Source organism: Leucoraja erinacea, chromosome 10 (assembly GCF_028641065.1).
Source record: "Leucoraja erinacea ecotype New England chromosome 10, Leri_hhj_1, whole genome shotgun sequence".
Lineage (NCBI taxonomy): Eukaryota > Metazoa > Chordata > Chondrichthyes > Rajiformes > Rajidae > Leucoraja > Leucoraja erinaceus.
Window position 1 is genome coordinate 32,784,419 of NC_073386.1, and position 27,178 is coordinate 32,811,596.

At 41.6% G+C, this 27,178-nt stretch overlaps 1 protein-coding gene across 1 annotated transcript in view; it reads left to right on the forward strand.

The window, feature by feature from the left end:
* Positions 1-13,118: 13,118 nt before the first annotated feature.
* The window catches only part of negr1 (neuronal growth regulator 1), a 403,329-nt gene continuing 389,269 nt past the window's right edge, over positions 13,119-27,178 (forward strand). Inside the window, exon 1 of the mRNA XM_055641889.1 lies at positions 13,119-15,140. Within this exon, the coding sequence (XP_055497864.1) occupies positions 14,965-15,140 (176 nt within the window). The 5' untranslated portion in view covers positions 13,119-14,964. The remainder of the gene's footprint in view (positions 15,141-27,178) is intronic.

Below are 27,178 nucleotides of genomic sequence, written 5' to 3' on the forward strand. Positions count from 1 at the left end.
TGAGAATAGATTATAACTATATATTTTTAGGAAATTAAACTCACACAAACCTCTTTCAAAGTAGATAAGATTGCAAATATGCCCTGGGATATCAGATGAAGATAAACACAAATAAATTCATAAAATACTTCAATGAGTATTCCTGAAAATGTCATGCTTAAGTGGTGAACCCCATTTGTAAATGGTTTGTAGCCTTAAAAAAAAAATTCTGTAAAAACACAGAGGTTGGGCAGCATCTGTGGAATTAGAAGCAAAGTTAGTTTGTCAGGCTCCATTAGAATACCTGTGCTTTAATGCATAATATGTTCAGGAAATTGGAAATAATGGGGTTATATAAGGACGTTCCCATTGAAGATTTGTGTGCCATGCATTTCCTCACTTCAAGAAACACATTTACAGAGAGGGGAATTGGTACAGAGGAGGGCAGCAGGGATAATTTTAAGTACACTGAGCGACGTAGAGCAGATCATGGATCCTTTAGTTGGTATAGCACTAGAGGGTATCAGGATCAGATCTCAAAATTTACATTGATAACATTCTAATTAATAGATTGATTGAAGTGAAGAGGTTGGAAAGAATCAGAAGGCACTTTCCAAAGTTGAGTAAACAGGAAATGAAGATAAACAATAGACAATAGATAATAGGTGCAGGAGTAGGCCATTCGGCCCTTCGAGCCAGCACCATCATTCAATGTGATCATGGCTGATCATCCTGGATCAGTACCCCGTTCCTGCCTTCTCCCCATATCACCTGACTCCGCTATCTTTAAGAGCCCTATCTAGCTCTCGCTTGAAAGTTTCCAGAGAACTGGCCTCCACCGCCCTCTGAGGCAGAGAATTCTACACTTACAACTCTCTGTGTGAAAAAGTGTTTCCTCATCTGCACACAATACTCCAGGTGTGGTCTCAATAGGCCTTGTACAACTGCAGAAGGACCTCTTTGCTCCTATACTCAACGTCTCTTGTTATGAAGGCCAACATGCCATTCGCTTTCCTCACTGCCTGCTGGATGGATGCACAAAAGTTTTTGTTATTCCCACAGATGTTTTCATCTGTAGCACTAACTCTAGAGATGGTAGTGAGAATTAATTCCATGTTATCCACCAGGAGGGCAATTTATACAGATAGTAGCCTGTTCCGAACCTACATTTTGGAGAATTTCAAGCAGCAGCATGCTAATAATATCAACGTCATGTAAGCATACAGCACAGAAATAAGACCTTTGGACCACGATATCCATTGCTGACAATCATTATCATCTATGCTAATCCCATTTATCAGTATTTGGTCTATAGCATTTTATGCCATGGCATTTCAAATGCTCATTTTAATACTTGCATGTATTGAAAATACTAGCATCTAACACTCAACATTACATTTCAGATTCCAGCTACCATCCGGTCTTATTACTCCTCACCTTAAAACTATGGCCTCTGGTCTGAGACACATCGGTCATGGGGTAAAAATTCTTACTATCTCTCATATTTATGGCTTTCATAATTTCCATCAGATCATCCCCACAGCCTCCTCTGTTCCCAGGAAAACAGATACAGCCTATCCAGTCTTTTCTCACATTTGAACATTTCCATCCCAGGCAACATCCCGAGGCTTAATAAAATAAATACAGAAAATGCTGGTCAGGCTACATCAATGGGAAGCCAAAAGGAGTTAACATTTCAGGATGGACCCTCTGTCACGACTGGGAGGTAAACAAAAGAAACTCATTGAACAACATGGAGGATGCGGTTGTGGGGATATCTCTGTTAGGGTAAAATCAGACTACCTTTAGGAATAATTTCTAATCAAGTTTATCTCGTCAATGCATTGAAGGAAGCAATTAGAGAGCTTTGTCCTGAGCAATCTCCTTTGCACCCTCTCCAGGGCAATCATGGCCAGTGCACATCATACTCTTGCTGTGACTTGAAGAAAGGTTAATGGAGATGTCTGCTGCAATTCGTTTGCACGGTGGTGGGAGGCTGGAATGCATTGCAAGGAGTGGTAATGGAGGCAGATACAGTATTTAAGAGGCTTTTAGATAGACATGTGGAAATGCAAAGAATAGAAGGATATGGATTATATACAGGCAGATGAGATCAGTTTAATTTGGCATCATGTTTGGCGCAAACATTTTGGACCGAAGATCTGTTACTGTGCTGTAATGTTCTATGTGCCATGTATGTTCAACAGTCAATAATGTTTTATTAATAATATTTAATGTTTTATGTATCATTCTTAACTGTCACTGTATGTCACGTTGTCACTTGTGGGCGGAGTACCAAGGCAAATTCCTTGTATGTGAATACTTGGCCAATAAACTTATTAATTCATTCATGTTCTATATTAAGTACCATACTTTTGGTGAATATATTTTCATAATGCAAAACCAATTGGGGTAAATAACACACTGATTGCACAATACTCAAATAATTTAGGAAAATAAAGTGTAAAATGGCTCTTATTCCGAAGTGTGTTGAGAGTTCTTATGTTGCAGTATATTAAGACAGTTAGCAAGAAATTATTCTGTACAATTCTTCACTCCAGACCGGACCCACCTGTCCACATTTAACCGCAAGGTTATTCCCATATCTGCAAGAGTATTTCTTTATTCTGCAGCGTTTACAACCAATCTCTGCAGTCAGTAGTAAAGTTTGAGATTGATTATTGCTGGAGGTTGCTGCTGGTGTTTAAAGACATGACCATCACAATATTTCCCATCTGAATCAGGGACAATTCCATTGCCTGGAAGTCACCCGTTGAAATTATTCAATGTTCCATTAGGCAGCAGAATTCCATCACCAGACTGCATACCCCATGATGAATTTAAATTCTCCCATTTCATTTTGATGTACATTCTTGTAGATTTGATTTTCTTCTAGACGTTTTGAGATATATATCCTTGGACTCTCATATTTTCAGTGTAAATAAATAAAACACTAAAACTTTCCACCAGCAAGTCAATTTCCACTTCAGACTGAAGATAAGAATTAAGTGAAAAAAATATATCAAGAGTTCTGAGCCTTTCAGCAACAAATTTTCTTCTATTCCAAAGCAATCTGATGCAAAAAAAATCATGAATATATTCAAAATAATGGACACTGGTTAACGTCATTTCTTAAAGCTAATTGGGATAATTTACAAACTGAGTTGCCATGAAAATGTAACGGAAAAGACAATGTTCGGGAAGAGTAAAAATAAAGAATAGTTCAGTGACCAAAAGGCCAAATATTCAGCATGGGCAGCAATACAAAAAATTTAAATATAGAAAAAAACAATGATCCTTTGCATCACAATCCAAGCAATCCTTTGCTTTCATTTTAGACCATTAGGTTGTCTTATGAATGGAAAACTACGGGCAAAGAATCAGTGAAGAATCTACTTAAGGTGACAATTTAATTTATAATGGCATGTTAAATACAGAGCTATCTACAAGGCAGTGTATTAAGCTATAGATTCTGGACCCTGTCCTGATAGATTATTTTAATGGTATTTCTTAAGAATTGACTCCAGGAGTATATATTAAATAAGCACAATTTTGCTAATATTTCTACCATGAAAATATCATACAGAGTAAGACAGATATCCAAGGAAAGACAATACAGTATATTGGGTTAGATATGTGCTTGCAGTTTCACTTGATTTACTTCTGTGGGGGAAATGCATGCAGGTTTTGTTTAGGAGACTTAATGGATTGGGTGCGATCCAAAAAAAATGTCCTTCCCAAGAGAAGCTGTAAATATATACTCATGACTGTTGATTTATTTTTGTCATTTTTTCTCTTCCTCTCTTGAAATTGTTAATTTTCATTGGCGTATAACTTCACAGGTGCTGTCAGCCCCCTGGTGCCTTACCTAAGTGGTAATCCTTCATAGGTAAACCTAGTCAGTGAGTGTTGGCATGGTACTTTATCATAGAAAGCGCCACAGCTGATCATATCCGTACATGATGTTGATGCCCACGTACTTCCCACGAAGGGATCAGTACACAACTATCAGAGACAGAAATCCTGAGATGGCTAGCAATGGCCAATTTCAGCGAGTTATCCACATTGGTATTAGTATATTACGGTCATGTGTATCAAGATATGTGAAAACAGTTTTGGGGGCTATCCCGATAAATCAAACAATACAGGAGTAAAATAAGGTAATACAAAGGAGAAAAAAATAGTGCTACAATTATACAGAGTTTTTCTCTAGAGAGAAAGCGTGTACAAGGAAAAATAGTGCATAGGCTGCAACAATGTAGTTTGAGAGATTAGGGATACATGCTGAACATATTTGTCTAATAACAGCAGGGAATAAGCTGTTTTTGAATCCTGTGTTATGTGATTTCAGGCTTTTGTATCTTCTGCCTGATAGGAAAGAGGCGAAGAGCAAATGACTGGTGTGTGAGTGGTTCTTGATTATGTTGGCTACTTTTCCAACCCAACATGAAGTACAGATGAAGTCGAAGTGGGAGATTGGTTTGGGCTGCATTCATAATTCTCGGCAATTTTTTATAGTCTTTGGCAGAGCAGTTGCCATACCAAGCTGTAATGTATTCAGATAGGCTGCTTTCTATGTTGCGTCTATAGAAATTAGTAAAGTAAAGTAAAGTATCCTTTATTGTCATTCAGACATTTCAGTCTGAACGAAATTGTATACCTTGCAGTCATAACATAGAATAAAATAACAAAACACACACTTAACACAGTTTAACATCCACCACAGTGAGTCTACCAGGCACCCCCTCACTGTGATGGAAGGCAAAAGTCATAAAGTCCTTGTCTCGTCCTTGTTCTCCCTCTGCGTTGAGGCGATCCAGGCTTCCGATGTTGGGACCCCGCCGGGTGATGGTAAGTCCAGCGGCCGCATCCCAGCTCCGCGAACGGGCTGGTTCATACTCCGTGGCCCGGGTGGTCGAAGCTGCCGAAGCTGCCACCCTCCAGTCCAGCGGACGAAGCTGTCATTGCGGGAGCTCCGGAGAACCGGTCACCAACCTGGGACCTGCGAGCTCACTGGGCCGCGGCCGATTCCACTGGGCTCGCGGCGGAGCCTCCGGGGCTCCGAAGTCGGATGGCCGCTGCCGCAACACCACCACAGCCCCAAGGTCGGCCAGCCTCGTGTTGGAAAGTCCTGGCTCTGCCTCCGGAGCCTCGAGATCAGTCCCAGCTGGAGGCCACCAGCTCTGCGATTAGGCCTCAGTGCAGACGGAAATGGAGACGGGGGATACGACAAGAAAAGGTCGCATCCCCCTGAAGGAGGAGACTAAAAACACTTCCCCATGTCCCCCTTCACCCACCCCCCCCCCCCCACCTCCCCTTCCTCCACCCACCCCCTTCCCCCACACCCCCCTTCCCACCCACACCCCCCTTCCCCCCCCCCCTCTTCCCCCCCCCCCCATTACCCTCCTTCCCCAGTGGTGGAATGTTGCGTTGGGGGAATGGGTTGCGTTGGGGGGACCAGGCCCGTGTGATTGGGACCCAACAGGTCCCACTTCGTCTATTTATATCTAGAAACATGAAATTCTTGACCATCTTCATTTCAGCAGCATTGCTTTAAGCACCAGGCCTATTGCTACACAATTATCATAGTCAAGGGATCAAATACAACACCATCTCCTCAGTCTGAAGAAGGGTCTTGACCCGAAACATCACCCATTCCTTCTCTCCGGAGATGCTGCCTTAGTTACTCAAGCATTTTGTGTCTACCTTAGATTTAAACCAGAATATGTAGTTCTTTCCTGCACCTTCTGGTCTTGTTCAGTCTGAATTGTACCACATTTTACAAATTACTCATTAGAATAGAATTGTGTTGGTTTGCGTTAGATGATACCTATTTGATTTTAAATATTGAATGCCACAGTAGAGTATGCAGTCGGTGAAAAAAGGTCTTCAACCTAAATCATTAACTTGGATTCTATTTCCAAGCTCGCTTACGAGCTCAATGTAAGCAATATTTTCTGTTTCAATCAGATTTCCAAATCTACAGTTTTAAAAACATTTAAATCGATTTAAGGATTGGGCTCAGTAGCCCCACACCACCTGAAACTGACTGGGCAATAAAGCCAGACAGAGAAAGGGAGAGGGGAAGATGATCCAACAGTAACAGTGGACCACAAGCAAGCACACATATTAATCCTGAGGCACATAGATGAATACTCCTGCACCTCCTGACCCTAGAAATATACACTTAATGCAAATATACAGGGTACTTGGCCTTTCAGGATCTCTTCCATCTGTCTACCTTTCACTGGGCATCAATCCATAAGAAATGTTACCAAATGTTATCCTTTTTACGTTATGGACTCTTATTTTCAAAGATTAATGAAAACGTGATAATCCCTGGAGAAACCCTGGCATGCAATACATAATTTGAGTTACAAATCACAGGTATGTGTGTATGCACCAAAATGTCTACTGCGTCCATTTAACACCTGTGGGCAGAGTAACTTGGAATTGCGTTTTCATCTTTAAAGGTTATAATAGTAAAAACACTGTAGAGCTGTGATAAGTGGCAGAAATAACAAGGTATTGCTCGGTGCAAAGATTAAATCTGCATGCTTGTATGTCAAAGATAGGATTTTGCTTTGTGCAATTTGTTCTCTGAGCAAAATTATAAAGCTGGGAATATTTCCACTCTTAATTAATTTTCCAATAGTGGCATGGTGCAGTTAACTTGTTTATCCCATATATTTTCAGCACATATCACAATCTTTTGCCTATTATTGTGCTGCACCATTTTCTAGTAAATGATTACTGCACACCTACGTAATTTATCCTGCACTAGCTGACACCAAGGCTTCAATTCTTAAAGGACACATGAGTAAAACTGGAAGTTATTCCAGGTTGCTTCAGTGACTACAGGCTAGGGATTAGGTAACACCTTAACAATGAGGTGTCAAGAAGCTGTGCAATCCTGAAATACCCACTGGGTACCCGGCTCATCTCCTGCGGCTCCACACAGAGATGACCACTTTGGTTTGTGAGGGGTTCTATTCTCTCTCTAGTTTCCCTCTTTCCATTAATCTACTTATACAGTCTCTGGATTCTCCATAATATTATCTGCCAGAGCTATTTCCTGCTCCCTTTTTGTCCTCCTGCTCCCTTTTTGTCCTCCTGATTTCATTCTTAAGTATACTCCTCAGTGTCTGGAACTCCACCACGGATATGCTTGATCCCAGCTGCCTATACCTGTCCATGCTTTTTTTTTCCCGACCAGAGCTTCAATTTCTCCCATTATCCAGGCATCCTTATTCCCATCTGCCTTGCTCTTCACTCTAACTGAAACACGTATGCCCTGAACTATCTCCCCCACACTTTTAAAAGCATCCCACATTCCATTCATCTATCTGCCTACAAACAACCTACTCCAATCAACTTTAGCAAGTTCCCAATACCTTCAAAGTTGTCCTTGCCCCAATTCAAAATTTTAACTTGTAGGCAAACCCTGCCCTAATCCATAATTATTTTAAAGCTAATAGTATTTTGGTCGCTGGTACAAAAAGACTCTCCCACTGACACTTTAGTTACTTGCCTTTCCTAATTTCCCAAGAGTAGATCAAACTTTGCCCCGTCCCTTGTAGGCCCTTTTATATATTGCCTGAGAATGGTTTCCTTAACACATTTGACAAATTTTGATTAAAGAAAATCCCCAGGTTTTCCAGAGGGACAGGTTGAGAGGCATATGGGCCAAATGCAAGCAGGTGGGATGTGTGGATGTTGTGTTAGTCGGCGTGGGCGAGTTGGGCCAAAGGGCCTGTTTCCATGCTGTCTTTATCTTTGACTATGACTGTGGGGATTTATGACAGAAGTCACAGGATATCGGTGAGGTACCCAACAAATACTTTGCTTCAATATTCACCTTGGAGAAGGACATGGATGATAGTGAAATCAGTGTGAGGCATAAAGATAGAAATTTATGCTTGGAGTCATGGGATGTAGGCGAGGTATCAAATAAGCACTTTGCATCTATATTCACCATGGAGAAGGGATGATAGTGAGATTACACTACAGCTTTATTGGGCAGGAGGGTACACTAGCCCAATTGTTATTAGTAAAGTCTGCATCTGACATGTGGGATTCATTTAAAGATTAGAAATAATTAAAAGTAATTTAATAATTTAAAAAACGTTCAGAACCGGCATATTCCAGTGAGGAGGAGGGATAAGGATGGCAAGTAAGGGAATCTTGGATGAACAGACAGGTTGTAAATTTGGTCAGAGAGAAAAAGGGAGCGTACGAAAGATTTAAAAGGATGGAATCAGACAGAGGTTTTGAAGAATATAAAGATAGAAGGAAAGAATTCAAGCAGGCAATTAGAAGGGCCTGAGGGGGCCACACAAAGGCTTTGACAAGTTGGCTTAAAGAAAATCTGAAAGCTTCTTATAACTATATTTAAAAAAAAGGATAATCAGAGATAATGTAGGATCACTCAAGGATCAAGAAGGGAATGTGCGTTTGGGAGTCTTGGGATGTAGGAACGATGCCAGACAAATACTTTGCATCTGTTGTCAACAAGGATAAGGACAAGGAGGACAGCGAGATAACTATTAAGAACACTAATACGCAAGGGCTATTTGAGATTAAGAAGTAGGATGTGTTAGGATTCTTCAAGTGCATTAAAATGGATAAATCCCCCAAGTCCTGATGGGATTCAGACCAGATTTCTGAGTGAGGCAAGGACTTTGTGGGAGCCTTGATGAAGATTTTGCATCTTCGCTTACTACAGGCAAGGTCTCGGAGGACTGGAGAGTAGCTAATGTTGTTCCTTTATTTAAGAAGAGATGTTGAGAGAATCTAGTGAATTATACCATTACGTCAGTTGTAGGGAAGTTATTGGAGAGGATAGTTTCGGATAGGATTTACTGCTATTTGGAGGAGAATGCGTTAATTAGGGACAAGTCAGCATGGCTTTGTACAAGACAGGTCATGTCTTACTAACCCATTTGATATTTTTGAGGAAGTGATGAAAATGATCAATGAGGGTAGGGCGGTGGATGATGCCTACACAGATTTTAGTAAGGTATTTGATGAAGTCCCCCATGGTAGAATGATACAGAAAAATAAGATGCATGGGGTTAATAGTTACTTGGTTGTATGGATTCGTAACTGACTTACTGACAGAAGACAGAGGGCTGTGGTGGAAGGACAATATTCAGGCTGGTGATCTATGACCAGTGGAGTTCTACATGGATCTATGCTGGGACTCGACTGTTTGTGATTATACATATATTACAAGGACATAAACATAGACGGGTAGGTTAGTACGTTTGCAGATTATACCAAGATTGCTGGGGTCGTGGACTGTGAAGAGGGCTGTCAAGGTATATAGCAGGATATAAATCAGCAATGGAATTGGGGGGGCGAAATGGCAGATGTAGTTTAATCCTAGCAAGTGTGAAGTGTGGCACTTTGGGAAGTCATATGTAAGGGGAAAATATCCAATTAATGGCATGACCCTTAACAGCATTGATGTGCAGAGGGATCTTGGGGTCCAAGTCCATAGCTCCCTGAAAGTGGCAACACAAGTAAATAGAATGTTAAACAAGGCATATGGTATGCTTGCCTTCAGAGGTGGACACACTGAGTCAGGATATCATGATACAGCTTTATTGGACTTTGGTTAGGCCGCATTTGGATTATCGAGTCCTGTTCTGATCACCCCATTTCAGGAAGAATGTGGAGGTTTTGGAAAGGGTTCAGCGGAGGTTTACCAATATATTGCCCGGATTAGGGGGTATTAGCTACATGGAGAAGTTGGACAGACTTGGATTGTTTTCTCTGGAAGGTCGGAGGTTGCAGGGAGACCTGGTAGAAGTATAATTATGAGAGGCATAGATAGTATAGACAGTCAGAACCTTTTTCCCAGGATGGAAAAAATAAATGGTAGAGGATATACCTTTAAGGTGACTGGGGCAACATTTAAAGAACAGAGACAGAGATGACAGTGGTTTTTAAGGGGCTTTTGGATAGGCATATAGATATTCAAAAAATGGATGGATATGGATTATGCACAGATATGATTAGAGATGGTCTTGGCATCATGTTCAGTACAGACATTGTGAGCCGATGGGCCTGTTTTTGTGCTGTACTGTTCTACGTTCTAAGGTATATCCAGACATAAATTGTCTGTGTATTTTCAGAATGTTCTGTTTTTATTTCAAATTCACAGGATATGTGGAAGTTTTGATTCTCAAAAGGAAAAGCGGTCCGGGCAGATGGGTCAGGCTCTGCCGATAGGGTTTCAGCATGGGGTCGATATGAGAGGAGAGCAGGGCGAGGGGAAGGGTGTGCAGGAGAGCGATGGGAGAACAAGGAGAGTGTACCACGAGAGAAGTGAGGGTTCAGAGAGAGAGAGTGTAAAGATTTGAGGATAGAGATAGGAATGAGGGGAGAATGATTTTGTTAGCTTCGCTCTTATTCTGTCTCTCGTCTCATCTCTCCCCCCTCTCTCTCCCCCTCCCTTCTCATGATACCCTCAGTTCCGCTCTCTCCTGCTGGTTCTTCTACTGACCATGGCAGCGAGGCTTAGATCCGATCGCAGCTGCCAGGTCGGTAGCTTGTGGCAGGTGGATTCCGCCTCCGCTTCCACGCAGTCTCCAGAGAAAGCGGTGCGGGGGCGGGGAACGGGATCTGTGAGTGCCGATGTCTCTTGATGGGACCCATCGAAGTGGGGACAGAGGTCCGGACCTGGTGGGGGGTGAAGAGGGTCCTCAATAGAAAATATGACTTGCACATCTCTCCGACCCCGACCCTCTCTCATATTAGTCTGACGACCTCTGCTTTATGTCAGTGCGCTTGAGTTTAAGAAGGAACTGCAGATGCTGGAACATCGAAGGTAGACTGAAGAAGGGTTTCGAGCCGAAACGTTGCCTATTTCCTTCGCTCCATAGATGCTGCTGCACCCGCTGAATTTATCCAGCACTTTTGTCTACCTTCGTTATTAGTGACCCTATATATGCAAATATGGCTGTATTTGTTGTATACAAATTAATTCCGTATCCACGCTTACCTGCTAATCGTGCAAAAGGTAAATAACCTTTAGTGTTGGCCTTTATGTAGACCTCAGCAAACAAGTTTCAATGTGAAATAAAATCATGGTGGTGTCGTTCGTTGCAACGCCGAGAGCGCATCCGCTACTTTCCAACGTTAGAAGGCGATAGGTTAACTACTCCATGAAATATTTAGCAATAAACAAGTCCAGGAGGAATTCAACAGGCCAGGCAGCATCTGTGGAGGTAAGCGGACCGACGACGTTTGGTCGGGACCCTTCTTCAGATCCTCCATCAGTTTGAAGAAGGTCCTTACCTGAAATCTTGTCTCTTTGTGTCCTTATACAGATGTTGCCTGACCCGCTGAGTTCCTCCATCACTTTGTTTTTCTCTCTCCTCGAGATCCCAGTATCTGCAGTCTCTTGTTTGTGTGAAATATTACTGCCCCTATTTCCCTTATGGACACTGTATGGAGTTATTATAACAGGATTTGGGTATTTGGCAATTTCCATGCTGAACTTTAAAGCCAAATTCCTGATGATGGAATATATCAGCGTAAATCCATACAAAGGTGACTCCCAAGTGTATAAGCTCGATCTGAGCGTAGGGAGATTGTTGATTTAATGACACATTGTGTAGAGCACCAATCTTTTGTAGTATAATAACGCTTTGAGCTATTGCAGCAAAGACTGTAAAATCAGTATCATGAACACAACATTCGGAGAGTCCATACTTGAAAGGTCATGGCGAGGACCTGAGAGATACTGTAATTAACCTTCTCACCATCTAGAAATGCAACATCGAGGCATTAGTTTTATATTTCCAAGACTTCCATACCGTAGGACCTGGGTAAGTAACTGTCAAAGTGTTGTGACCACACTGAACAAATTTTCAAAGTGAGAAATATGTAACCCTATACTGTCTTGGTAATGGCAGTCTAAGCTAGTGGGCACCAAACTGCTCCTTAAATACTGTACATATCAGTAGAAAACCACTCCCATGAAATTTGATTTCCAGTCATTTGTTTTCTTCCTAATCCATAGCTGTCTCGCCAACCAAGAATGTCAATTGTAGTGAAATCTTAGGGATTATAACACCCAGTCCTACTAATCAATCTTATTATCTAAACTCTTTATGGAGTAAGTACATTTAGACCCTCGGACATTTCAAAACCAGAGACATCCTATATCAATGAGGTGCAAATTCTTAAATGTGGTTTACAAACTGCTTCTTCATCATATCCACTTTGGAAATAATTTCTGTGTATTACTGCATGAGTAGTAGAGGAAAGCATCAGCGCTGTTGGTCTGCAGTTTATCACCATCACCCAAGAAAGCACTATTTTAAAGTCACAAGATTTCTCAAATGCAATGCAAACCCATCTGTTTCTCTTTCATTGGGGTCAGGATCATGCAGTTAGACGGTGTCAAAATAGACCATCATTCTCCCTGTAATTGTCTAGCTGCCTGGATGCAAAGCTAGTGGAGTTGGGTACTCAAGGCAATCTCTAGTCCATCATGAAAGTCCTGACAACATGATGCGAGAGGCCCCTGGTTCTGGACTCCCCCAACATCGGGAACATGTTTCCTGCCTCTAGCGTGTCCAAACCCTTAACAATCTTATATGTTTCAATGAGATACCCTCTCATCCTTCTAAACTCCAGAGTGTACAAGCCCAGCTGCTCCATTCTCTCAGCATATAACAGTCCCGCCTTCCCGGGAATTAACCTTGTAAACCTACGCTGCACTCCCTCAATAGCAAGAATGCCCTTCCTCAAATTTGGGGACCAAAACTGCACACAATACTCCAGGTGTGGTCTCACGGGCTCTGTACAACTGCAGAAGGACCTTTTTGCTCCTATATTCGATTCCTCTTGTTATAAAGGCCAACATGCCATTCGCTTTATTCACTGCTTGCTGTACCTGCATGCTTATGATGATCTGTCAACCAAACAATATCAAGAGCTACATATAATAAGTATATAATAAGTATATAATAAGTATATAAGTACTTATATAAAGGAGTTCCCCCTGCCACAGGTACCATGTAATCACGTGCTACCTGCTCCATGGTCGGATTGTCGGCGGCTAAACCGTCTCCCCCACCTGGTTTGCCAGGTGAGGAGGGGGCTGTGTACCCCCAGCGGGACAAAAAAACAGACCTGTCAAAGGGCGGATTAACTTCTAGCAAGCCAACGGCCATCCACACTTCAGTAGAAGTTGCAATCACTGCTGTACATAGCAGTGTATGGAATGATGATGAAGCACACACATCAAAAAAATCCTATACTTCCAGTGGTGGAAGTCCGCAGGAACTGGAGGACAGAGATGTGTGGTGTGTCCGTCACCGTTCCCGTTGGAAACCAGCACCACTGCGTCGCTAATGTTTTTAACGATAAGGAATGAATGAATGGAGTCACTCAGCTTATGATAAGTTCTTTGGCCTAACATGTTTATGCTGATAATCAAATACCTGTCTGATCCCTTTCCTAGTGCTTGGTAAATAGCCTACTAAACAGTAATCTGCCTCTGTCAATTTCTCATGTGTTCTAGTCAAATCAATGGTCAATAGTTCTTTATTATTACATGTACAGACGTACAGTGACATTCTTTTTTTTTTTAGTAAAGTATCACCATTCCTAACCACAAACCCCAATTAATATAAAGTGTAGAGAAATGTCCACTGAGATGCATACAATAGTCACCAGGTTTCAGCACCATTTTCAAAGTCCAGTCTGGTCTGCACAATCGGTCTCCTGGAGTGGCGCTGGATCCAGGCCAGCCCTGGGCGGTTGCAGAACGTCAAGCTTCCATCTGGATCATCAAACAAACTAAAAACACTGTGGGTGAAAAATATTTTCCTCAGGCCCATGTTTAAACATCTTCTCTCCTTCAACCTATGCCCTCTGGCCTTGGACATAGAAACATAGAAACATAGAAAATAGGTGCAGGAGTAGGTCATTCGGCCCTTCGAGCCTGCACCGCCATTCAATATGATCATGGCTGATCTACCATTATGATCTATCACATGTCTACCATTAGAAAAAAATATATACCATCTATGCTTCTCATAATTTTGTACATCTCTACCAGTGCCCCCTCAGCCTCCTCTGCTCTAAGCAATACAAACCTGGTCTATCCTGTCTCTCCTCATCACTGAAACATTTCATACAAACGATATCTATGTGAGTCTCTTTAGCACTCCCCGTGTAACTACATCCATCCTGAGGTAGGGTGAGTTGTTTCTTCATTTTTTTAAAACATCTTTCCTTTTGACATGTCATTTGCACAGTTTTTTTTTACTTCAGAGAATTTTAGTTGGTATTTTTCCTGGAGCAAGAGTCCCCACCTACATAAGCTACTGCAGAGGTTTTGGTACCTTCGCAAGTTGTATTATATAATCCCGTTAATATACTAAGGGTAGAACCTTTTCCCACTGAGCAAGATTCGTCCAAAAGAATAAAAGTTAGAATTTTTACAGAATTCATAAACATTTCTTTGCAAAATAATTTTTAATGTTTTCACAAAGGAATCGGAATTTATGGTGACGTTGATAAGCAAGCTTTTTTTTTGTGCATCGATTAGTGCATTTTTGTTTATTTTAACGTTGCTTTAGCGTTTATTAGTTGTCATGCCGATGCTGATGGGTGAAATACAGCAATACCTTTAATGCTCGGTGCTCCCAGTCAGTCGGACATGTTGCCTGGGCAACGGCCATGGCAACAGGATCAGAGCCTGGGGCTGGCTGCCATCTCCCTCCCTCTCTCTCTCTCCACATACACACACACACGCATTTTACAGCAGTTCGTCCGTAGATGATGTGGAAGCCGCTGGAGAATAAAGAGCTCGTACTTTAAACCCAGGCAGCACCAGCGCGAAACTCTCTTCGCTTGGCAGAGAAAGAGGGGAGGGAAGACCGAAATAAACAAAAAATAAAACAGAGCAAGGGGTTTGGAGAGATTTTGTATGAGAAAAGGGGGGCTGGAGAAACCGAAGCAATGGACAGCCTGCAGGATGCTTCCCCGTGCGCCCCCGGCCAGTGGCTGGCGGCTCTGCTGCTGAGCCTCTGCTGTTTGTTGCCCACATGCCTCCCGGCAGCAGCTCAGAGCGTGGATTTCTCCTGGCCAGCTGAGGACAACGTCGTGGTGCGACAGGGGGACACGGCCATCCTCAGGTAGGGGTACAACAGCAACTTGTGACAGACATCCTGGGGAATGGGGAAGGGAGGGGGGTGCATTATTGTTTACATACTTTTGCCCCTTATTTGTCCCCTGAAACACAATAATTAGCACCTGTGTCGTGAACGTGGTGATGAACGATGCTTTAAGTTGTTCATGGTTGACCAATCTGGCGTATTCTCTGTTGTACAATAGTGTGTTTTTAATAGTTCCCAGTGGATATAGTTGGGGGCGGTAGGGAGGAGAGGTGGCTGCAGAAATACTGTGTGTTAACATACACTGCGAACGATCTGTGCCAAGCAGTGCACTGCATTGTGCAGCGATTTCACACCTCAGCCCTACGTTTCACCCCTGGTGCTCTGTTTCTCACTGGGAACAATTGAATCCATTGCAATTTATTCGCGCCCATGGCATCCATGAGTTCTCTTGTTTTGAATGAATGATAGCGTCAATAAAAGAATCTTCGGAATGAATTATACCGTCAACGGGGTCCATGCACTGTTTAAATGGCAGTGATGCTGCAACAGTGAATAACATTAACAGTTAACCTGTAGGAGTCGTATTTGAATTTACCAGACTTCAAAATGCCACACCTTTTATTTGCCAGCCTATCTACAGCCTAAAATAAATGAGAACAGATGTTATGTTATTAAGTGTCATTATTCTGACGCATACACTGTCCATCATTTCGTCTCCGTGGATGAAATAAGAACATATTTCATTTTCTTCTGAATATACAATTCTGAATATAAATTGGAACTTCTTGTGGCATAGTTCTGCATGCAGTGGAATTAAACCATATGTTCGTAACATGAATTAACTTAGAGTGGGAGCATTTTTATGAAATGCATGAAATTGCATGAAATGTAATTATCTGTATCTCTAAACTCGTTAGATCTACTGACATTATGCTAAGGTCTCGCTGTCTAACATTGTAGAATATGTGTAAGAGCATTTGACAATTTTTAGAATGATAAAACTATCAAATAATTATTTATTTCATGATCAAATTGTGAGACCAATGTAAACTATTGGTTGTGTACACTGCATTATCATCAACAGCAGAAATGTGAATTCTGAACACTGAGTGAAGATCTCAATAATTTGAATTTCCTAATGTTCAGAGTTATCAACTTTTTGTTTGGGAGCTAGATTGAACACACAAGCATGTAATCCTGGGGGAAGAGTAATTGGTGGAACCAGTCCGTGCTGGAGTAGTGCACCTCCTTTTGGCCAATCAGAGCGGCACCATTGATATATTTCCATTACCAGACTACCTCACCTCAAATGAGGTAGCAAAGTAATTCTGCCTAACCGATGGAACACAGGAGAGATTTCACTCACTTTGGAGTACACAGGTCACAAGAAATCACTGAATATTCATTGCTATTAGCTTATTTCTTGATTTTACTTGAAATGTGTCTGTCTCTGTCATTATAACATTTCTGTCTTGTTTTCATCTCTTGACTCGTTTTGAATGTGTTATTATTATGTTTTTCTTAGCTACATACAGTTGTGAGATAATAATGTTACTATGGCTGTCTTTATACAATAATATCATATTTATTGCTGGAGCCCACTAACTACACAGTAACAATAATTTGAAGAAAATGAATCTTAAAGATCATTAATTTGAGGTTGCATTTGCTTTGCTAATGAATATACAATTTATGTTGAGCAGTTTTTCAAAACTTGTGTTTACTCGTTTTGGGAACAAAATGAATATTTATAGCCGTAAATTACGGCAATCGTACATCCTGGTAACAAGCCCTTTGGCCCATTGAGCCTTTACCAATAATTATTCACTAATTTATACTAATCCAAAGCTAATCCCATTTTACTCTCCTCACATTTCCATCAATTCCCCACCCCCCAGTTGCTTTTATGTTGTACTTATCATTTAAAGACTAGTTCTCAGGTGCATCATCAAAAATGAATGCCGAAACAATAAAGCAGATATCAAGGAGGATAAATCAAAACTTGGTAAAAAAAAAAGATGGCTTTAAAAGCTGAGAGGGCATTGAATGTTCAGATATGTGCACAGAGATCCAGAGAGAAGGAGATAGTCAGTTGGAGTGTGGGCAACAATGGCATTATAAAAGGCGGTGGCTGGAATTAGAGAAAGGGACTTACAATTTTGGTCTTCGAAAAAGAATGGAGTGTGCCATTGAAAATTGGCTTAATTTAAAGTAGACTCATTTTGCACCATCTCTGCATGTTTTAGAGCCTGTTGGGATATTGTTCTAATTACATTTCTTTTGCTTTAGCACTTTACAGCAATATAGAATATCTCCAAATTATGCACAGCAGTATAGCATTAACTTATGTATCCAAAAAGCAACCAGCTTGTTGTAACTACATTTCTCCTGCAATGGCACTATTTAAAGGGGGCAACACTCAAACTACAATTTGTTTGTTCTCATGGAGATTTGTAACCTTAAACGTGACCTCATAATTGCCAGGAATGCTTGGAGGTCAAGGTCATTGTCACTTTCAGATTCCACACCGCCGGATCACTGCAGGCTCTCTGCCATAGCTCAGTCAAACACCTTAATGAAGTTCAATCAAACACCTTAATGAAGGAAAGGTGGTTGCATCTACTTTCTCCATGACTCTCTGGAGTGGTTGGCAATTTTTGCATTTTGCCTACTTCCTCAAAGTGTGGGTATTCAGAGAAGGCACCCTTGTTCTTATTGGCACCTCCTTGCCTATTCATTATCAGAAGTACTAGGCTGCAGTCCCAGAAGGTCTATATGTTTTTTCTCGGAAATAATATGTTTCCTGCAAATTAATTTATTGAGCAGCCTGACCATGATACCCAAAGCCTCTGGGAGCACATGCCTACCTCTTTCTAATAAAGCAGTATCCATTCATCTGTAGTTAATAGAGAGTTGCTTGCATTGTAGCATGTCAATTTATGAGTTGGCTTCTGAGATTGCATCTGCTGGCCAAAGCCCACTGCTGCAAAATTGGATAACACATCAATACACAACACCATGTTAAAGTTGATAACAACAGTTTCAGTGTGACGACTACTGAAAAAATTGGACAGTGCTCTTTCACGAACCACAAAATGGAAGATATTGATCTTTATACTCACCTAAGCTACTCTGATAGCTTCTCTCAAACCTCTAAAGTTTAGCACAAAGGACAAGATAACAGGTGCACAGTAACAACACTACCTGTAGGTTTCACTTGATGCCAATTAAAAACACCACATGATAAAATGCACAAGACAATAGTTTTGCCTAGTAATTACACTTTTTTATTAATTACGATTTGTGCAAACTACCCAAAGGTTCACTACATAATTTTGAACAAGATTCTTAAACTCCATTATTACACAGCTCTGTGGTTAGTTTAACAATTTCCAACAACCTAGCCAGGGTTTTATATAACATTTTTTTTCACCAAGCTACTGATTATTCTTCAATTGTTAGTCTGCAGAGTTATTGCTGCCAGTGATCCTGTGAGGTACTTTTTAATTCATTACTTTGCATACCTCCTCGAAGTTGCTTGGGTTTGATGGCTAATTTTATATCCATAAATCTCTTCCTTTCCTTATATATACTTGTTTCTTTTAATTCCTTTAAACTCCTGCTGGCTTCCTTAGTCACCTGGTCTGCAATTATCAGAATTCAAGCTTGTACAATTTACCAGACTGTCTCTGGATTTCCTCCCTGTTTGGGGCTAATGGGATGTTCTCAGGACTGTAAAGTTATCTCAGTTATGCTCCATGTCCACACTAATCAGACATTCACATGATCCTGTGTCACACAGTGCCATTTCACGCTGTTGGAGCAAAGAACTGTGGATGCTGGTCTGCACAAAAGGACACAAAATGTTGGAGTAATTCAGCGGGTCAAGCAGCATCTGTGGAGACCATGGACAGGTGATATTTTGGGTCCGGGCCTTTCTTCCTGACCCGAAACATTACTTATCCATGTTCTCTAAAAAACCTGAAAAAACGGTGACAACCTACGTCATCCTGGTGACAACCTACGACAGCAACTACATCAGGAGAAGTAGGTGCTGTTGCTCATTGGTGTCAAACCCACTGTCGGCAAAACATTTTCAACATGTTGAAAATTTAGCGGCGACTATAAAGACGCGACGACGTTTTTAAGCGACTGGTGAGACTACTGCTGGCGACCAGCGGCGAACATGTGGCGACAAACTAGTCGCCTGTAGTTGCCTATAAAATTGCCTAAGTGGAACAGGCCCATTGCTCTCTTTCCAAGGTGCATACCCTCTGCATTTAGAAATATATCGCTGGACCTTCGTTATTGCTAGGTATAAATCCTGTGCTCCCTATCAGCGGCACTAAGAATACATTGATCAGAAGAATTGTAACTGTTTAAGAAGATGATTCACTTTTTGTTTTTTGCCGATTGCTAATTATCTTCTCAAATGTAATTAGAAATTAGCAGTCAAGTCAAGTTTATTTGTCACATACACATACAAGATGTACAGTGAAATGAAAGAGGCAATGCCTGCGAGATTGTGCAAAACAACAGAACAGAACTAGTATTTACATTTTTTTTAAAAGACACAACAGTGATTACCCCCCGGTGAGATGAGAGTTTACAGTCCTGATGGCCTGTGGGAAGAAACTCCATCTCATCTTCTCCGTTTTCGCTGCATGACAGCGGAGGCTCTTGCCTGACCGTAGCAGCTGGAACAGTCTGTTGCTGGGGTGGTAGGGGTCCTTCATAATCTTGCTGGCTCTGAATCTGCACGTCCTGGTGTATAGGTCCTGCAGGGGGTGGAGTGTAGTTCCCGTGGTGCGTTCGGCGGAACGCACTACTCCCTGCAGAGCCTTCCTGTCCTGGGCAGAGCTTCTGCCAAACCAGATTGAGATGTTTCCGGTCAGGATACTTTCTACTGCACCAGAATAGAAGGACCCTCAGAGAGACTCTGAATTTCTTCAGCTACCTGAGGTGTTAAAGGCGCTGCGTTGCCTTTCTCACTAGTGCAGCAGTGTGTGTTGTCCATGCCAGATCCTCTTTGATTTGGACTCCCAGGTATTTGAAGCTGCTCACCCTATCCACAATAGTCCCATTTATCCCCAGTGGCATTTACGTCCTCAGTTGTTGTGCCCTTCTAAAGTCCACAATCGGCTCCTTCGCTTTAGTGACATTCAAGAGGAGGCTGTTGTTCTGACACCCGAGTGCCAGGTCAGTCACCTCCTCCAGGTAGGCGTTCTCATCGTTATCGATGAGAAACTCTACCTTGACAGTGATGGCCCATTCCTGAAAAGTTATTACATTAAGAAAAGTCTTCACATTTTGTGCTAGGATGATATACAATACAGTTTTAATACTATTAAGATGCAGTGATTGTGTTTGTAGATAGGTGATGTATGGGGATGGATTCTGTGGTATTGCTGCAAAGTTGCAAGGGCAAAGAGGGAGCAAACCAGGAATTAGAGAAATTTACACTTCACCGGATTGGAGAGAAATCCTTTAAACTCCAGGATTGGAATACCAGGAACTCGTATATATTGTTGAGGCCAGAAATCTGTGGTCTGGTAGAATTAAATTTACTGAAATTAAATGGGATGAGCACATGGTGGGACACAAGCCTGAATAATATTAGATAAGTTGGATCTAACAAAGGCATTGATGAGAGCTTTAGTAATAAATGTCAGAAGTTGGGGAGGAGGTGGGTGAAGTTATAAAATTATAAATTGGGGATAATTGTGTTGAAATAACTTTTGGATCAAAAGTTGATCTAGGAATTCAATCATGCTAAGAAGAAGGATTCTTGTATTAAAACAGTAGTATTTAAGTGAGGCAGCATGAAACGTCCATTTCACTGGTAGCCTGAGTTTGGTGATCTTTCACAGTTTGCTGACCAGAAGGAAAGGTGGGACGAACCATGATTCCCCTCCTGCTTACTGGATGCACAATCCCAATGATGCAAATTTGAGGAGTTTTTGAGAAGGCTTAAAATATGCTTATTGTGGCCTGTGTATCTGAACAGAACCGCCAGCTACTTACAGTAAATTGCAGACTTTTGCAGGACAGCTATACATCGAGAACAAGCTGAGTATCAGCTGTCGGTATATCTATCAAATCCCTTTGGCAAACTGACCCACACCTGATACATAGAGTAACAATTTGATTTGTAAAAACAGATCATTCTGCCATCTTTATGTTTTTTGTAGTCCAGCAACAGAGACTAAACATGTTAAGATGCCTTGCATTGACTATGTGAATGTTTGTTTCTTAGAGACTGGCTCTCATTGACTCAGGCAGGATATGTTTGCTTTCCACTTGATCAGGGAAAATACTGAGCTCAAGGTTGGATGTACAGGAGGAGGAGGAGCCATCTTGGGGAACGGCTGCTAACCAGCAGCCGTCCGTTTAATTCACTTTTTTTTGTAGTTCTGGTGAGTCCTGCGTTTTGTTTGTAGGAGAAATAGACTTTTCAATGTGGGGGGAAGGGGGAAACTATATTTCTAGGTCCCTACCTGGTCGATGAGGCAGCTTTTTCTCCGGGCTGCCCCGTTGACCCGTCCTTGCGGCCTACCAGCGGGCGTGGAGCGCCATTTCCTGGCGGGGACCGCCCAGCACCTCGGTTTCGGTGGCGGCACAGCGCTGGAGCGCTATCGCGGAGCGGAGCACGCGATGCCTTGCCTGGGTTGCCGCGCTGGATCGACGCGCTGGATCAACGCACTGGAGCTCTGGTGAGCTGGGACCGCCGAGTTTAACACCTCCGGGCTGTGGAGCGCAGCGGGCAGCGCCGACTTCAACATCGGGAGCCTGGGAGCTCCAAACCAGCGCGGCCTTGTCGGCTTCGGAAGCCGCGGTCTCCGGTAAGGAAGCGGCCGTTCCAGGTGGCCCAGCCGCTGAGAGAACTCACCCGACGCCGGGGCAACAGCACCCGGCAAGAACAGCCAGGAACACCGGGCCTCCATAGAGGCAATAGCGGAGGCCTCAATAGGCCTGACTTTGGGAGAACTGGGGATGGGGACTGGACATTGTGTCTTCCCCCACAGTGGTAACAATTGTCTTTAATTTGTGTACTGGTGATGTCTTTATTATTTATTTTACTCTGATTATATGTTTGTAGGAGAAATTTTTGTTAAATTCTGTAAGGTGTCCTTGAGACTTTTGAAAGGTGCCCACAAATAAAATTTATTATTATTATTATTGCTGCTTTGTGGAGGACAGTGAACAGTGAAATCTCCAAGAAATTCAGGTAGCTAATATAACCCCACTTTTTAAGCAAGAAGGGAGAGAGAAAACAGAGAATTGTAGACCGTAGACCAGTTAGCCTGACATCGGTAGTGGGGAAGATGCTGGAGTCGATTATTAAAGATGTAATTCTGAATACAACAAAAATTACAGGAATGAATTGACTTTCTATTTTATATATGGTTCTGAGCTATCCAGCTCAAATTTTGAATGGTTGACAGCAGATATGACAGATAGACACACAATGCTGGAGTAACTCATTGGGTCAGGCAGCGTCTCTGGAGAAAAGGAATAGGTGAAATTTTGGGTTGTGACCCTTCTTCAGACTGAGAGTCAGGGGAGAGGGAAACTAGAGGTATGAAAAGGTACAGAACAAATCTGTGCTAGCACACACATTGGTCCATTGTTGGCTGAGGAAGAGGTGAAAAGCATGTATACAAGATTATAATGGACAGTTAGACCAAAATACACAGATTGACTGGGGGAAGGAGGTTGGGGGGGGAGGGGGGAGGGTGGTGGTGGTGTGGTGGTGGGGGTGTGGTGAGGTGAGCTTGGTGCGATGGATTTCAGAAATAACTGTTTTATGCAGAGAATTATTATGATTTGGAACTCTTTGCCTGTAATGGTAGTGCAAGCAGAATCATTCTGGAATCTAGAAAGAGGATTGGATGGTCATTTGAGGGAAATATTTTGTAGGGCAATGGGGAAAGAATGGATCAATTGAACAACTTGATTGGTTTATAAAAAGCTGCCATGGACTCAATAGGTTAAATGGACTTATGCCAAAACAATATGAAAGAATAGGTGCATGGTGAGTACTATTTTTTTAAATAATATAGTTTAATGCAATTTGATTCTGATAGACACAAAATGCTGGAGTAACCCAGCTGGTCAGGCAGCATCTGGAGAGAAGGAATGATATTTTGGCTTCAACTCTTCATTGAGGTGTGGACTGGTGAGCATTGCAAGTTCCTGATTGCTTAGGAAAAATAGATTTTCAATATTTTCTTATAAGAATACTTATTATCAAACAAGTAATATTTTGACAAACAATAATGGCAAAAGTAAAAGCAGCTATACTAATCATCATTGTTTTGTCATTCTGGAAGATGGATCGGAAGAAAACAGTATTTTATGATTTCAATGCAAGTCACATTTTAACTAATTTCAGGCCAAGGAATTTAGATGTTTATTAACTTTTTTGTTAATTTGCTGTCTTAATATAAACATTGAGATTATATTTTTAATTAACTGTAAATCAATGTTAATTCTGAACCAATAAAGGCAGTGGAGGATATGTTTTCGAACTATGAAACTTTAATCATGTTGACACAGTACTGTTTTTTTGCCAAAAGAAAATTGTTATTTCAAGTGATATATAGAACTGTGATTTTGATTATTTTAGTTTATCTTTGTATTTTTCACCATCCTGTCCTGCAGATGCTATTTCATGCTCATGGTCCAGTGGCTGCGCGCTAGCCTAGCATATGTTACTCTGATAAGTTCATGCAGTCGGTGATTCAGTCAGATGACCCTTCTTCCTTACCAAAAATGCACGTCACTTTACAACATAGTAACTAGATAGTGTCAACAATAAACCCTGATTAACTTATTTCACTTTGCTGACCCAGTTATGTTAAAAACAAGGGTTGAAAGGATAGTGGAATTGGTAGAGCAAGATAGAATGACAACAACAGATGAGTTCCTAATCTCTGTATTTTAATCTGCCCCCCTCCCCCCCAAAAAAAAATCAGTAATTGTTTACTTGCTATCATTCAAAACTATTATTAAATTGCTCAGAGCCTTTATCCTTCAACCAATCAATATGATATTTATATTTGTATTTTAACCAATCAATTCTGATTAGAAGTGGTTTAAGAAGGAACTGCAAATGCTGGAAAATGGAAGGTAGACAAAAGTGCTGAAGAAACTCAGCGTGTGAGGCAGCATCTATGGAGGGAAGGAATTAGAGAACGTTTTGGGCCGAAACCAATTGTATTTAGAATACTTACAAATTATTGGGTTAATACTTTAAGATCTTCTGCCATAAAAATCAAGGAGAAAATTAAACTGTGCATTCACATTCCTTGATTATTTGTACAGGTGGCAGTATTTTAATGTCAAACAGTAAGACAATAGAAGGTACTCAGAACTTATTAACTGAAATAATTACTTGAGGGAGCTCAAGAATCTCACATTAAATCAACACTTCTAAGAGCATTTGGGTTATTTGATTTTCAGTGTTGAAAACAACAATCTATATATTTTATTTTCAAAGCAAACCTTTTGTTTATATCTAGGCCAATCTGAGTGATGCATTTTATGGCATAGTCGCTGAATTATTATTCCCTGAAACAAAAGAATATTAAGATGAAATAATGAGCAAATGTTTAATTTACAGAGGAATCTCAGGTTATTCTGCTAATTAAATGATATTTCTTATCTGGCCTTAGATTATAAAAAATGAACAAGGTAGATTAAAACAAAAATCTAAGGCACATACACAGACTGCTAATATACTACCAATCTTTCATTTTGCAAGGTCTCAACATGAAATACTGACTTGCTCATTTTGCCTCCACTGTTGCTGCTTGACCCGTGTTTCTTTTATGTTTAAAGCATATGAAGTCATAGAGTCTATCGGAATAATCTACACAAGCCGCAAGTGACTATCAAACTATAGCTACTGGTTTTATTTGCGATAAGTTGTCAGACAAGGAGACCAGTCAAGCTAGAAACTGTTCTGCATATTTAAAGCATACAGTTTTTTAATATCATTTTTGATGGTATAAAAGCAAGGTTAGTCACGTACATTTGTTTAGAGGGTTAACTACTATGATCCTGCATTCAGAAAAACAGGCTTCTGTATCTTCAAGGAAGATTGGGGTATCTTGCTGAGGCCTTGAGTTCACAAGCTTTCCTTGTGTTTAGCAGACTTGTTTCTGACTATATGCACCACTGGCACCAGGCATGCTTAACCTAGCTCTGATGGGTACATTCACTGGAGTAAAGTTTGATTCCTCCTGAAGTAAATACTGCCCATGTAGAAAGACAAAATGGAAGCACAGCTCAGTTTGTCTCGCAATTCACACAAATCATACAGCATCGAAACAGGCCCTTAGGCCCAATTTGCCAATGGCGACCAAGATGCCCCATATACATTATCCCAACCTTTCCACATTTGGACCATATTCCTCTAAACCTTTCCTATCCAGGTATATGTCCAAATGTATTTAAAATGTGTTATAGTACCAACCTCTTCTACCTCCTCTGGCAGCTTGTTCCATATACACATCACACTTTCTCGGTAAAAGACTTTATGAATTTACCCAGTCTATTCCCATGATTTTATACATCTATACAAGATCACCCCGCAGCCTCTCCCTATTGCTCAAGCCCTTGTCCTGGCAACATCCTTGTAAATCTGCACTGCACTCTTTCCAGCTTAACAACACTCTTGAAATAGCTCGGTAATCAAAACTAAACACCATGCGGCTTCATTAACATATTGTCTAACTGCAACATAACATCCTAACTGCTATATTCAATATCTCAATACTCAATATCTTGTTCAGACATCGTAACACTCCAATCAGGCTTGACGACCCTGTCCATACACATAGTCAGTTGTTAATTGAGAACCAAGTATGATGCCAATAAAGCTGCATCCGCATTATCTTTATAGAATGCTTTTCTAACAATGACAATTGTAAGTGTGAAAAAAAATCCTCTTACCTTATGACGGAGCTGCCAACTCTCATACATTGAGGGTGAGACTCGCATTTTGCCCAATTCTCACGCTCTCATGCTGATCACAGAATTTCAAAACTAATATCAACTGCATGGGCCACGGGTGTTGGAGAGCCGGGGCAGAGGGAGGGATGGAAGCAGAAGCAGTGGCGGGGGCAGATGCAGATGAGGAACCGGGGTTAGTGAGTGTTTGCGGGGCTGGCGAGTCGCTCGCTGCAGCTCCGGCCATGGAGCAGCTTCTGTGCAAGAGTTCCGGGCCGTCAGATGCTTCGGAAGCGTTGCACCGCTGCCTTGAGAGTCGCTGTTCAAAATTCGCCCTGTTGACCGGCATGGACCAGGCTGCGGCTCGGTGCATCCTGGAGGACAACCAGTGGCTGCTGGAAGTAGGTACCAAGCACTGGGTAGAAATGGTGGAAGATAGTGGCCTTCAAATGGGGGTGTTTGGAGAAAGCATCCTGCTTGCCTGCTAGATTTTCACTTACTGTAACTGCAGAAAAATGTTCCCGATGTTGGGGGAGTTCAGAACCAGGGGTCGCAGTTTAAGAATAAGGGCTAGGCCAGTTAGGACTGAGATGTGTTGTGAATCTGTGGAATTTTCTGCCACAGAAGGCAGTAGAGGACAATTCACAGGATGTTTTCAAGAGAGAGTTACATTTAGCTCTTGGGCCTAGCAAAATCAAGGGATATGAGGAAAAAACAGGAAAGAGGCACTGATTTTAGATGAACGGCCATGATCATGTTGAATGGCAGTGCTGGCTCGATCTTAGAAACATAGAAATTAGGTGCAGGAGTCGGCCATTCGGCCCTTCGAGCCTGCACCGCCATTCAATATGATCATGGCTGATCATTCAACTCAGTATCCCGTACCTGCCTTCTCTCCATACCCCCTGATCCCCTTAGCCACAAGGGCCACATCTAACTCCATCTTGACCACTTCCTGTTGTTCTGTATATTGATTCTAGAAAAAACAGCTGTGATTTTTGGCCATCTTACTCAGAGTCCCCCCTCCTCTGCACAGGTCAAGAGGATTTTTCCCATCGATGAAAAATAAAAGTTATTAGTGTTTAAAAAATGTTGAGATT